The 14,449-nt window shown below is 43.7% G+C and overlaps 2 protein-coding genes across 2 annotated transcripts in view; one reads left to right on the top strand and one right to left on the bottom strand.

The window, feature by feature from the left end:
- Nucleotides 1-10,822, bottom strand: part of RHOA (ras homolog family member A) — a 50,457-nt gene extending 39,635 nt beyond the window's left edge. Inside the window, exons 1-2 of the mRNA XM_019723861.3 lie at nt 10,636-10,822; nt 6,845-6,923 (exon numbers count right to left, since the gene is read on the bottom strand). The gene's annotated coding sequence lies outside the window, so the exon portion shown is untranslated. The remainder of the gene's footprint in view (nt 1-6,844; nt 6,924-10,635) is intronic.
- Nucleotides 10,823-11,115: 293 nt separating this feature from the next.
- Nucleotides 11,116-14,339, top strand: TCTA (T cell leukemia translocation altered). The gene is made up of 3 exons (XM_019723863.3): nt 11,116-11,463; nt 11,811-11,865; nt 12,969-14,339. Exons 1-3 carry the CDS (start codon nt 11,241-11,243, stop codon nt 13,009-13,011), a joined length of 321 nt encoding a protein of 106 aa, XP_019579422.1. The 5' UTR covers nt 11,116-11,240; the 3' UTR covers nt 13,012-14,339.
- The last annotated feature ends 110 nt before the right edge of the window (nt 14,340-14,449 follow it).

Genomic DNA, 14,449 nt, shown 5'->3' with positions numbered 1-14,449 from the left:
TGACATCTATGCTTCAATTAAGTAATCTAGTTGAGGGGGTGGGGGGGAGACGAGGGTAAGGGGGATCAAATATATGGTGATGGAAAGAGAACTGACTCTGGGCGGTGAACACACAATGGGATTTACAGATAATGTATTACAGAATTGTACACCTGAAATCTATGTAATTTTACTAACAATTGTCACCCCAATAAACTTAAAAAAAATCTAACAAAGGTTAAAACCTTACCAAAAAAAAAAGTAATCTAGTTGAAAGTTTGCTCAAATCAGTATTGTACAGACGACTATTACAAGAGTTAAAGTTGTCTAGTCTTTTAGAAACTAAACTTGAAAGTTTAAAAGGAAATTTTAAGGCACATAAAAATTCTGTGAATTTCATTAAGCATGACCCGAGTGTACATAAAAACTTCCACCCAACCCTAGGTTTTGTCAATGTTAGTTTCCATGAGAGGTAGCAGTGTCAATGCAAGCAGTACAAAAAACATTTTGGATGAAATCTGTGTACAAAATGTCATATTGCAGATAAGGAAATACTATAAATCCCAAGACACTAACTTATAAAAAAAACCACAGTATACAACCACCCTTGGCCAAAACAATAAAATTATCCTGTAACTTGCGTTAAGCCATGATTTTTTCCTCCTTTCCTCTGCCCTGAATGCACCCTGCTGACCCTTCCCCAACTTAGATGAAACCTCGTACTTAAGGCTAAGTGACACTCTCCAAGGCCTTCCGAGTTGCCAACGTGGATCAGGCCCCTTAGGCACTCCCCCAGCACCAGCACTTCTCTCCGCTCCACTCTCCATACTCCTTCCTCCCAAGTTCTTCCTGCCAAACTCCATAGTATAGAATCCCATCTGTCCTACCCACCCCTGCTGGACAAGTACAGACACAAGCACTAAGAGTTAAGTGTTCAAATAACAACTTTGAAAAAATAAATTTCCAGGGGCAAAGAAACTTTACATAACCAATTTGTTGTACACAGATTTTAAAAAGAAAACAGTTTCAACAAGCTCAGCTATGCACACACTAGTGGTAAGACTACCTCCTAGGACACTTGGCTTTAATTTTAATAGTTCAAGAATTCACCCTCAGAGAATTATAGAAACCCCTCATATAACCAAAAACTTCAATTATCTGTAACAAGGAGTGTTAAAACTCAGAACCTACCCTCTGAACCATTTGCTCTTATTTTAGACAACTCTAAGTCTAAGTGGCTCAGTTCACAGCAATTTAGAAAACTACGTGCTTGGGTGAGAAAAGGTGCAGCCTCTGACAAGAACGTAGGAGACAGAAAACCCTGTAAACCAGGCCCAGAAATGTAAAATGGGGAGGGAGAGAAGTGTCATTCAGGCCAGGCCAGAGTCCTCAAGTGGGGCAACAGACTCCAAGGCTAGACCTCAAAATTCCTGGAGGAAAGACCTTAATCATCACAGAGCAGCTTAAGGCTCAGATACAATCAGACAGGAAAAAAGAAGACATCCATTACAAAACTAGACAAATTTTAAAGCTTAAAGAAAGAAGCTTCAGTTATCGAGAACACAATACTACTACTTCAGTGGTTTAAGAGCTCACTTTTTCTTCAAAAGTCATACCTCCCATATGTAAACACATGAATCCCATAAGTTTAAAAGCTGCCCCTCAATGCATCCTCTTGAAGTAAAGCTATCAAAACTATAAAACTGAAAATAAAGGTCAAAATACAGCCTTTTCTCCAAATAGCCCTAAAAATAACCAAACTAGAATCAAATTTTTGTTCAAACAATAAACGTGGTTGAAAGGAAATGTACACTTTTCAGAAGCACCCTTCTCCAACACCCTGCATTCCCATCTTTTCTCCTTTGTTGAAGTATACATAAAACGAATAGGACACGTACTGCTTCATTATGTCAGAGGAAGAACACCCCTATATTGAAACTGTTTCAGTGCAGTGGGCAGAAACCTGTCCTATCAACTCCAGGCTCACCCACACCCAGGACTGCCTGGCAGAGGAAACACCATTAAACAAATGGGAAATTAAATTGAAAGCATAAAGCCATTTATTTTGTTTATGGGCTACATAGGAAACCTCTGGCAAAAAGGCCCACACTACCATCTGTCCATTTGTTCATAATGAGCTTGAGCCTGGTACTGCCATTATTTGGCCATCTTGATTAAGCAGGTGCCAAGGGTTGATGCCAGTTCAAGGGCCCCTGGAGATGAGAACAGAGGGCCTAAGGCACCTAAAGGCAAGCAGAGGAGAACAACAAAGCCTCCAATATACTGCCAAATGAAACTAATCTAGACTTAAAATTCTTCTTTGGGAGAGGGAAGACCAAGAAACACTCCAGAGGGAACATACCTTCTGGCTTCCTAAATGCCGTGTTTCCCCGAAAATAAGACCTAGCCGGACCATCAGCTCTAATGCGTCTTTTGGAGCAAAAATTAACATTAAGACCCAGTCTTATATAAGACCCAGTCTTGTATTAAAATAAAACCAGGACAACGACTTGGAGCTCATGGGCCCTGGAGAAACACACTGTTCCCCAATATTCCCCTATAAAATTAAAACAAAAGCCAAACAACAAAAAAACGCTTCTGACTTCGTGATTGAAGATCCTTCAGCTACAGTTCCAACACACACGTGTGGATGAGACAATGAGAGTTGGCACTGGTGAGAAATTTAAGAACCCTTCAGTTATAAAAGGTGATGGCCGCAAGTAATTAGAAAAAAAATCTCCAACCCACTATCTACTTTCTGTCCACTTGTTGAAGAGTGCCATCTCTGCTGGTACGATTTACTGATGATTAAGAGTGCTAACTAAATGATTCCAGACTCACTACTTACAACCCAAGAATGAATTCAGACAATGTGCGATTTACATGGTCTCATGATATCAAGTTATTATTTCTAATGTCAAATAACATTTTAAAATCAAGGTAAAATCTTAGCACATAAGCCCCAATATACTAACTCCTAACAGTTTCTTTTGTTTAAAAGATAATGAAAACACCAAACGTGTTTGATAGTCAGGCTGCAGTAAAGAAATTCATACAACTTTAAGCTTCCTACCTATAAAATCCTTATTTGTCATTCTGAAAGCAGTCACTATATAAATACAATGCACTGATATCCTAAAGGAAAAATATTCTTGAAGAATCCACCAGAGTTACAAGTATTTTTACTAAGGGAGTAAACTAATATGCACTATGAACTGTACTCTTTGTATATTATTTCACCTAAAATTCCCATTAAATGGGTGTTATCTTCATTCTACAGACATAGGTCCTTAGGCTCAGAGAAATAAAATAACTTGCTTAAAGAAATACAAGCAAGGGAGGGAGGTGGTAGATGAGGGTAAAGGGGATCAAATATATGGTGATGGAAGGAGAACTGACTCTGGGTGGTGAACACATAATGGGATTTATAGATGATGTATTACAGAATTGTACACCTGAAACCTGTGTAACTTTACTAACAATTGTCACCCCAATAAACTTTAATTAAAAAAAAAAACCAAAAACATTTCACTAAAGTAATAGAGAAGATTGAATGAAATAAACTATATAAAGCACCTAAAAAAAAAAAAAATACAAGTGTGTGTGTGTGTGTGTGTACCTCTTCTATGCTAGAACTCCTTTGTAATTACAGGGCCATCAGCATTTCTGGTAATAATACTCTGGTTTAAGCAAACCTACAGATGAAAAGTATAACTTCACTTTTGTTTTTAACACAATGTAGGAACGAACAATTAAGGAAACAACTTTGAAATGAGTCTGCCGTCTTTTAAGGGAGGCATCAATCAAACTGCCCGAATGCATTACTCGAAGCTACTTAAGGAATCCATTTCAAGCCTCATGGAACAACAATGTACCATCCCCAGTGGTGCTAGGCTAGTTGTCCTATGACCAGCAGTTGAATTGGGCTAATCTCTGGCCATGGATAAGGGCTTCAAGAAACCACATATTCCGGGGTGGCCGAATGGCTCAGTTGGTTAGAGCCCGAGCTCTGAACAGCAGGGTTGCCAGTTTGATTCCCACATGGGCCAGTGAGCTGCCCCCCACACCCCTGCAACTAAGAGCTGAGCTGCCAAGGGGCAGCCGGATGGCTCAGTTGGTTGGAGGTTGCTGGTTCAACTCCTGCATGGGATGGTGGGCTACACCCCCTGCAACTAAGGTTGAAAACGGCAACTGGGCTTGAAGCTGAGCTGTGCCTTCCACAACTAGATTGAAGGACAATGACTTGACTTGGAGCTGATGGGTCCTAGGAAAAACACACTGTCCCCCAATAAAGTCCTGGAAATACACTGTTTCCCTTCCCCAATAAAATCTTAAAAAAAAAAAGCCACATCTTCCAATATATCAGCGAAGCCTATCAGCACGCCTTTACATTGTATCACAAATCCCACCACCTCCAGTTACCACTCCTATCCAAGCCACTATTATCTGTCACTGGATTTATAGAACTCTCAGTAGATCTCCCTTCTTCCATCATTTACCTACCTATAGTCATTCTCTGTAGAGCAGCCCAAAATAGAAATAAATCAGATATCACACCCTTCCTACAAAAACCCATCAATGGCTTCCCAGCGCTCTCTGAGTAAACCCTAAATTCCCGGTTCCTGTAAGATCTGGCCCCTGCCTACTTCTAAGACTTTATTTCTTAGACTCCTCCTGCTTGCTCTTTAGACTCCAGCCATTCAAGCCCTTTTGCTATTTGCTAAAAAAGTTAAGCCCATTTCTTACTTGTTTATCATCATCAGTCTTCTCTATTAGAAAAAAACCTCTATGTACCCCTTGTTCATTGCAACATTTACAATAGCCAAGACATGGAAGCAACCTACGTGTCCAGAGATGAATAGATAAAAGAAGATATGGTACATATATACAGTGGAATATCACTCAGCAATAAAAAAGAATGAAACTTTGCCATCTGCAATAACATGGATGGACCTAGAGTGAAATAAACCAGACAGAGAAAGACAAATATGTGATTTCACTTACATGTGAAATCTCAAAAACAAACGAACAAACAAAACAAAAACAGACTCATAGAAACAGATCAAACTGATGGTTGCCACAGGGAAAGGGGGTGGGGGATGGGTAAAAAAGGTGAAGAGAAATATAGTCAATAATATTGTGTAAGTTTGGATGACGACAGATGATTACTTGAGTGTTGAACATATTGTAAGGTATATAAACGTTGAATCGCTATACTGTACATCTGAAACTAATATAATATTGCATTCCAACCACACTTAAATTTTTAATAATAAAAATAAAAATAAAAATAAAAAGACTGATAAACTGTTCTTTAACTTAGAGGGGGAGAAAAAGAATAAAAACTCCATGAGCAGGGTTTTCAATGTTTCTGTGATTATTATCACCTGATGTGTTTTCCACTTTCTTGTCAGTGATATCAAGAAAAGTAGATGGGATAATTCAAAACTAACAGACTTTTCAAACCAACTGTTCATGTTTTCAGAATAAAGATATAGTAAAAGTGGGTCAAATATATGGTGACGGAAGGAGAACTGACGCTGGGTGGTGAACACACAATGTGATATATAGAAGATGTGTTACAGAATTGTACACTTAAAACCTATGGAACTTTACTAACCACTGTCACCCTGATAAACTTAAAAAAAAAAAAAAAAAAAAAGCTTTAAAAGAACCATTAAAATTGCTGTATCTTCAAAAATTAGAAGAAAAAAGAAAGATTGTAAAGCAAACAAAAAATCCCTGAGGGCTGGGACCTTTTTTGTTTTCTTCAGAATACTGCCTGGCATATAGTAGCTATTCAGTAGTAACTATCTGTTCAATGAATGAATAATAACAAAAGCACAACCAAGTTTGGCCATTCCTCTTACCATGCCAAGGACAAATTCAAAGCCAACCAAAACTACTACCATCATATGCCTTCTCTGCCAGGTAATAACACCCATGACACCAAAGTAGAATTCCCTTAACAACTCATTTTTTTTTCCATATGGTGTGCCCACAGACCCAAGGAAAACAAGAAAAGTTGGTCAAAATGGTACCAGAATATTTATCATGGTGTCCATTAAATTAAGATACTATTTCCCTTATTTGTAATCAGTTTAAGATATCTGAACAGCTGCTGGATGGGCTGTTATACCTTCTGTTAACACCACTCTCTCCTACCACTGCTGAGTCTTCTGGTAAGAAGGAAGTCTGTCCTGTTCCTCATTCTGTAGTTGATAATTAGATATACCCACAGCACAGGCTGTGGATAAACTGTATGACCAAACTACTCAATCAAAAAAATGAAAACTTCGGGGGCGGCCGGTTAGCTCAGTTGGTTAGAGGATGATGCTCGTAACACCAGGATTGCCAGTTCGATCCTCACATGGGCCACTGTGAGCTGCACCCTCCACAACTAGATTGCAACAACTACTTGACTTGGAGTTAATGGGTCCTGGAAAAACTCACTTAAAATAAATAAAAACTAAAAAAAAAAAAAAGAAAGAAAACAAAAATGAAAGAAGGAACGGGATGGGAGGAATGGTCCACGAGTAAGAGAAGTTATGTGTGTAATATGGTTAGTCCATCTCCTTCAAGATTAGGAAAGAGGTTAGGAAATATATCTTCATCTAAGGAAGAAGTATCACTTAGAATAGGAGAGAAAAAGGAAGTTAGAGGAGTATCTTAGGAGAGGCAGGAAATAAGACCAAAGAGAAAAGTTATGGAGTGACATAAAGATATCAAGATTGGCGAAGAAAATCATGAATAGTGATATACCCACACTTCCCTAGAACTTTTATTATGTAACATGTATACCATGTAACAATAATCTCTATTCCATGGGGAAAGGAGAATGAAAGATGAGGTTCTAGTTACATACCTTACAAATGTGCTGCAAGACCCACGGCCTGTGTGGCAGAAGTTCCACAAAGTGCCTTGAACGTCTCAGATGAAAGGTACTACAAAAATGTAAAAAATACCAGGAATTACGTCTATTCATTTTACAAGTAAGAAAACAAAGCTCAAGATGTAAATGTGCTTGCTCACAGTTCCGTGAAGTAATTTAGAATCCAAGAGAGAGAAAAAGAACAGAATTTAATTTTTAATTGACATACCATAAAAATGTATCACATTTATACAGGTCTTAGCCTCATTCACTTAACAAAATGTACACAATCAACCTTATTTTCTGAATATTATAAATATAACCCTTTTAAAAGCAAAAATCAAAAGCAGATGAATTCTACATAAATTCATTTCCCAACATTTTATTATAAAAATTTTCCAACACACAGCAAAGTTACAAGACTTTTATAGTGAACACCTGTATCCCTACCACCCAGACTACCGTGAACACTTTAATGACTTGCTTTATCAAACTATATTTCTTTTTAATACTGGCATTACAGAGAAATTGCAGGCTGAAAGGCAACTGTCCGAAGATCAATTGCTTCAAAAAATAGGTCAAGGAAATCCTTCTGATATTTTTGTCAGAAATGATCAGGATTAGCCTATTATTTAAAGTCAGATCTACCCCTACCTTTGGTGTGCGATTCTAACAGTTTATTTAATATCAAATCATATCATTCCCCTGCTAAACAAACAAATGTCTAATCTCAGAACAAACCTAAAGAACTTCCCATGTCCTAACGGCCCTACACAATGTGGTCCCCGCCTACCTCTCTTATTTTATCTCATTTTTCCCTACACTCCAAACCTATTTCACTGGCTGCTTACGTTCTCCTCTTTCCCTTTACTTGGATGTTAAGATACTATCACAAATATGCTTAAACACATTTACTTTACCCAGCCTCTTAAAAAATAATCAAGCTCAAGTTGGTACAAACTGCAAACTGTCTGTAATTTAACAGAGTGTACCTCATATTCTGACGATTATTAGCTATATAAAGATATATTCAGAATCATCTAAGCACCAGTAAACTCAGACCAACACCCAGAACCAGCAGCTTCAATGCCTATCTGATTTCAGTCACATGACTACCATAATTATGAGTATACAAGGCCTTCACTTATTACTACAGCACCACAGATTAAAAATGAGTCATTTAAAATAGAAACACTTGAAATAAGAATTTTACAGTAATTACTAACTTTAAACTGTCTTGGAAATTTTAATTTATTAATCTCACAAGTACTTAACAGTGACCATGTCCCCAAAGAGCAGAATATAGGAAGACACATCAAAACAAGTTTAAAATTTAGTTACATTAACGTGTAGATACAAACTGAGTTCCACTGGCTAGGTGCAAAAGGGATAAACTAAGTGGTAAGGAGAAGATGAAATACTTATGGACCTTTTAAAACTACTAATACCGTATATGTGATTAAAATCCAGTGATTATGTACCATTTATCATTATCACTAACAGCCATAATGCAATTAAACCCAAGGTGCTGTCTATGGAAGCCCAGCAAGCCCAAATTAGTGCTCTTAAAAGTTGAAAATCAGTCTTTCTGACAGAGACAACATAAACCTCACAGCTCTAGAACAATTAACATGACCAAAGTGGCAACCCACTTCCTCCTCCTGTCACTGCTTGGACTCCACCCCATGGACCGGAAACACCTAAGATCTACCTGTTTCCACTCTCCTAATAACTTACACCCCCACTCGTGACCAGAATAAACTTTTAAAAAGAGTTAACTGACACACAAAAAGGAATCAGGACTATGAAAATACTCCAACAAAACCACTATCATACACACAAGCGACTATTTACTTGATATATGTAGTTTTCTCCCCATCCTACCTCAAATCAATAGTCAAGAGCCCACAGTCGCCTGGTAACACCTTAGACTGACTTAATTATGTTGGATTTGGTGCAGGGGAGTCTGGGCCTCCCTGTGGAAGAAGTTGGTTCCTCAAGAAACCCAAACTCCTAAAACCAGGATTAGCCACGCAGGGACTCTGTATATTCACTTATCTATTTCAATCAACTGCTACAGGACCATTCCGTTACAGAGAAAAGAGTGCTTTAGCTCAATACCTGAAATTTGTTTGGAAAATGAATTCTTCAGATTCTCCCAATATATATAAAATCAGCAATATATAAAAGGAGAGCACATTGGAATAAGTTGTTAAGTCCTGAATTTCAGCTTCCCTAAGCTGACACTAAACAAGATGTTTGGGAGTACATGGAGAATACCTTACAGAGAAAATAGTTGTGGCCTACACTTGACTAGACATTTGACCTTGGGAAATTTACTTAAGCTTCTGGGACTCAATTTCCTTATCTGCCAATAGGGTTGGACTATAAATCCTGAAGCTTCCGTTCAGGTCTAAAATTCTGGATCTATGAAAAAAGTCAGTGGAGTCCTACTCCCTTCCTCCAATACAGGTTTTTATGAGAACAGAGGCTGTAAGTCTAGGACTAGACTTTGACTCTAAGCAAGTTCCAGCTTACATATTTTATGTCCTCAAGAGCCACCAGTGGTGTTGTACAAAGACAATTTACCAAAAGAGATCCTTCAAGAAGTTATCCTTCAAATTAAGAGCTAGTTTTGTATATTCAGTCCAAACAATGTCACTTGTGACAAATACTCAAAACAGTATCTCTACCAATTTTAGCCATGTCTAAAGTGACAATCATGCAATGTCACTTCACATATTATACATTTGGGTATGTGACACTAAGTGGTTGAAAAATTCTCACAACATACAACATTAAATAATTTTTTTAAAGTGTTTTTCCCCTTCAGATCTGGCAGGGAGGAACATAACCTGATTACACACCTGCAAGAAACATTTACTTGTGAAGACACAAAAGTGGTTAAGATTTTAAGTCAGGACCATTAAAAAACACAAGTGGAACCAATTCTGAGATTAAAATGCCAATTTTCCATCATAAACTAATAAACACGATTTTGACCAAATAAATTTGAGTGCAAATAGTGCTATATAATGAAGACGACTTGTAACTGGTTCTAATCGGTTAACTAAGAACAGATAGTTTGGGTGATTCCTAGTCAAGGTAGTAACTTAGACTAGACAACATTGCAAATTAATACTATTCTGATGCAACATAGCTTAAATCATGAAAAATATTTTTAAATGGATATTTTCCTTCTTTGCAATAGCTAAGAATTCTAACCCCCAAGATTTCAACACTATCTTTTATTAATACTTACACAATCTCCAAAAATACAGCATTGAAAAAGAAAATCTACTTAATATAACTGGACTTCACGCAGTATAAAACGGTGATTCATGTTTCACATTACATGTAAAGGCCAAAATGGAGTTGTAAAGAGTTTCTTTCCCATTTCAACTCGGACAGCCACACGCGCTTCGCAGTGGCTGGCTGCACCGAGCGGCTGTGGGGCCCGGCTCAGAGCCCCCGCCCTGCCCCGCACCGCCGTGAGAGAGGAAGCGCCGGGGACCGCCGGCGGGCGACTTGGTCTCCACCAGGCCTGGTGGGGCGGGGGAAGGGGCGCGGGAGGCCCCGGGGCGCGCTTCCGGGGACTACGCGGGCGGGGCCGCCGTTTCGGGGAGCGGGGTCCGGACCCGGAGTCAGGGTCAGGGGCCAGGGGAGGCCAGCCGAGAGCAGCAGGTGGGGCGCGGCCGCGGCGGGGCGGCGGGAGGGCGGCCGGAAGAGTGCGGGGCGGGCGGGCCCGAGGGGCCGCGACGCCAGGAGGAAACCTTCTCACTCACCTCAGGCAACGACTCCGAGTCCGGCCTCTGCGCGCCGAGGACGCTTGTCCGCGAGTCGCAAGCTCGGAGACTAGGGCGGGTGGCTGAGGAGGTGGCGGCGGACTAACGAGAGAACCGACGGAGGACGGCGGGCGGCGGGAGGGGAGCGCGAGCGAGCGAGGGCGGGTGGCGGTGGGAAGGCGGTGAGCGACGTGCGCGCCCCCGCTTGCCCAGCGGGCTCGAGCTGGCCCCAGTCGCGGCCCCGCGCACGCGCGCGCATTCACAGCTCAGCCACGATTGCTCAGGAGCGCGTCCACGCCCTAACAGCAAGGCGCTTAACCAATAATTGCAACCGCGTGAGGCATCACGGGAACTCCGGGGCTATAAAAGACATGGTTGCTATTTTGTACAGCTCGAGTCACTCATCCTTTAAGTGAGCAGGGTGGGGCTAGTTGCGCGTGCGCGGTTCTACTACTCCTCCCAAACTGCCAACTCTGCGCGCGGGCGAGGTAGGCTTGCCTTGCCTGGGTTCACGCGTGCGCCCTAACGGGCTTGGTCCCGGAAGACCAGACGCCTGCGCTGTGGGAACTACGGTGACAGTCCTCCGGGTGGGACGCAGGCCAATCATGGCGGATTCCTGGTCCGGGCAGTCCTTGCAAGCTCTGCCGGCCACGGTGCTAGGCGTCCTGGGCGACCTGGGCAGCGAGTTCCTGCGGGAGTGGGAGGCGCAGGACATGCGCGTGACCCTCTTCAAGCTGCTGCTGCTGTGGTTGGTGTTAAGTCTCCTGGGCATCCAGCTGGCGTGGGGGTTCTACGGGAGTACGGTGACCGGGCTATATCACCGCCCAGGTGAGGCTCCCCACCAACTTCCGTGAACTGGCCGCCCCCACCCCTCAGGACTGTACCATTGGGCTCCCCAGAACCCCCTTAGACTACCACTGGTCCCCTAAGAGCCTTTCGCAACTTAACGCTGTACTCTTAACTAATGCCAACATACCATTTCACGCCAGAAACCCTACCAGTCCACCCATCACATCATAATTCTTACCTTAAACCCTCATGGGACAATACCACTAGCCCCTTAGGTCTCCCACCAGACTCTCCAAATACCACTAGCCTCTAACCTGACCTGGGCTGATGCCTGCTCAGGTCCCTAAGCCAACCTGCTGCAGCTCTGGATGTGTTCCTGCCCCCAGGTCTGGGCGGCCAGAACGGATCCACACCTGATGGCTCCACGCATTTCCCTTCGTGGTGAGTAAATCTGTTGCCATCTCAACCCCATGCCTGGCAGGCAGAGGACACTCCTGTGCTGGGGACGGGACGAGAGTGCCCAGGGTAATTCACCAGCTTTGTGGCCTTTGCAGCAGGCTGACAAATAGAGCTCAGGCTTCAAGTGACAATGATATCTGAACAGTCCGTCAGGATGTTGTTCAGCAATCTGTGGGGTGGGTGGTGTTATTGTGACAATTTCAGAGAAGAAATGTCAAGTCCCTTGGATTCCACTCCACTGAAAGCCCCTAGTTGGAAAGGTGGCAGCCTCTGTCCTTAGTACCAACTGTACCATCCTCCGTACCAACTGGCCTCATCAGGGTGAGCGGGCTCATCTGTGAAACATGAACTTATTAATCAGGGCATTCATTCAGCTGCTCTCTGAGCTCCTTCCACATGGGAGGAGCCATGCTAGGTCCAGAGAACAAGGACAACCCAGGCCCTACTCACAGGGGGAGCCAGATATTTGAAAGGGGAGGGCAGCAGTGCAGGGATGAAGATGGTCAGAGAAGATTTCTCCCAAGAGAGACACCTAAGCGGAGGGCAAAGGCTAAGTAAGGGGTGGTAAAGTGTACCAGGCAAAGAGAATGGCTAGAAAAAGGCCCGGAGGTAATGCAAGGGTGACATATTGGAAAAACAGACAAGGATGTGCTGCATGAAGGCATGGAGGGACCTGCAAAGCGCTAGACTTTTGGGAGCTATTAAAGGACTCAGCCACGATTAGGCCATGACCTAACCTAATTTGCCTTATTGTCTGCCTGCCTCATGGCAAGTACATAAAGGAGGCCAACGGAGAGAGCAGGAGGCCAGAAAGGAGGCCTGCCACTGCCCAAGTTTTTTTCTTGGGCGAATGGGGAAGGATGGGAACCATCCCCATCATAAGGTGGGGAACCAGAAGAAAAAACAGGTCTACAGGGGAAAGGTGGTGGGCCCACTGTGGGCTGTGGGAGCTCAGCAGAGAGGTTTAGATTGTAGTGTGACCTTACTGAGCCCAGCTCAGCCCCTATGAAGGGGCTAGAGAAAGCCAGTCTCAGACTGTTGTGCTGCCCGTGGAATAACCCCTCTCTTCTCTCCATCACTTTTAGGGAAACAGCAGCAAACGAACCTCTCAAAACCCACAGAGAATAAGGGAAGGCAGCAGAGGGGTCTCCAGGGACATCACCGGGTCTGCTGGCTCCCACACTGGGTTCTACTAACCAGACCCCAGGGATGACTGCAGGGGGGTCAGGGAGTACTCCAGTGCTTGCCGGGGTGGGCCTCCACTGCCCTTGGCCTTTCCTCCAGCAGCCCCAGGCACTGGGCCAGTGAAGAGTTTGCCTCAACCCTGATCCGGGGGCCTTAGGAGAGAAAGCATGTTCCTCCTCTCTCAGGGGTCAGTTTAGGAGAAGCTTCTGGGTTGGGAAGGCTCGTGGTCCATTTTCTGTCTTGGCTTTTTCCTGTCCCTCTACCCATCCCCCTGGGATATGACCCCATAGAGATTTGTCCGAGAGGAAGCCTGAGGTTGACCAGCTCTGGGATTTGTAAGGGAAGTCTGTTTTCCCCTAAGCCCCAGGTTTCCTGAATTTGGTTTTGCTTTGTTGGCAAGGAGCCAAGAATCTTGGCTTGAACACAGCCTTATACTCTATGGTCACTTAGCTGGACATCCAAGTATAAGGCAGGGGGCAGCTGGCACCATCCAGATGTGGAGGTACTAAACACCAACCTCCCTGGTGCATCCAGAGCTCTCCACGTCTGAGCCTGGCTGTGGAAGTTGTCTTTTCCCAAGCATCATATTCATGTTCCTCTCAATCCTTCTTGGAGGGAAGCCGGGTGTCTGAAAGAGGCTGAGCCCCAGGAGTGACCTCCCACCCCCACCACGTAAGTGCCCATGGGGTTGTGGGTGTGAACCCTGCCCGCTGGGACGCTAAGCTGTTGGTGCAGAGTGGCCCCACCCTGCCCTGCAGCCTCATCACTTCCCATCTTGACCTGGAACCTCAGGATCTTCATTGTAAGAGCCCACAGGCTCAGCTCCTCCCCACTAGCACCCTCTCAGCCCCAAAGAACCCTTAAGAGGAAAGAGCCACTGGCTCGGCAGGCCTGCTACTTCCACAGTGGGCCAGGGGGGCTTCCAGAGGTGTGGGTAGCAAATGGCAGTTCCTGAAAGCAGTGCGGCCCTAGACTGGCCTCCTTTCCTGATGGATGTACTTCTACCTGCTCCTGCTGGGCCACCAGCTACTCGTGTCCCGCTGCCTGCTTCCGCTCTGTTGGATGTCACATTTCCATCTGGCAGCCTTTGCAGCCGAGGTGCACTGGAAATAGGAATGCTGAGCTCTTGCACAAGTACTTAGTCCAGAGTTATCTTCTGGTTGGCAGGATGATGGTTTTGCAGCTCCAGGCCTACCCACTGACACCACACACAGAATCAGGGTCTCACATTCCACTCCAGGCTCATTAAACATGGCTTATTAAACATGGAAGTGCATCAATGGTGTGGTTATTCAGACAGGAAAAGGGTGTGCATGCACAGGGGAAACGAGGGGGAACACCCCAAGGGCCGTTGCCCCTCAGCACCCAGAAATTAATGACT

This window comes from Rhinolophus sinicus, chromosome 5 (genome assembly GCF_057876585.1).
Source record: "Rhinolophus sinicus isolate RSI-liver-muscle chromosome 5, RSI-T2T, whole genome shotgun sequence".
In the NCBI taxonomy this organism is placed as follows: Eukaryota; Metazoa; Chordata; class Mammalia; order Chiroptera; family Rhinolophidae; genus Rhinolophus; species Rhinolophus sinicus.
The sequence above is the reverse complement of the archived record's forward strand: the minus strand, read 5'-3'. Positions and strand labels throughout refer to the sequence as shown.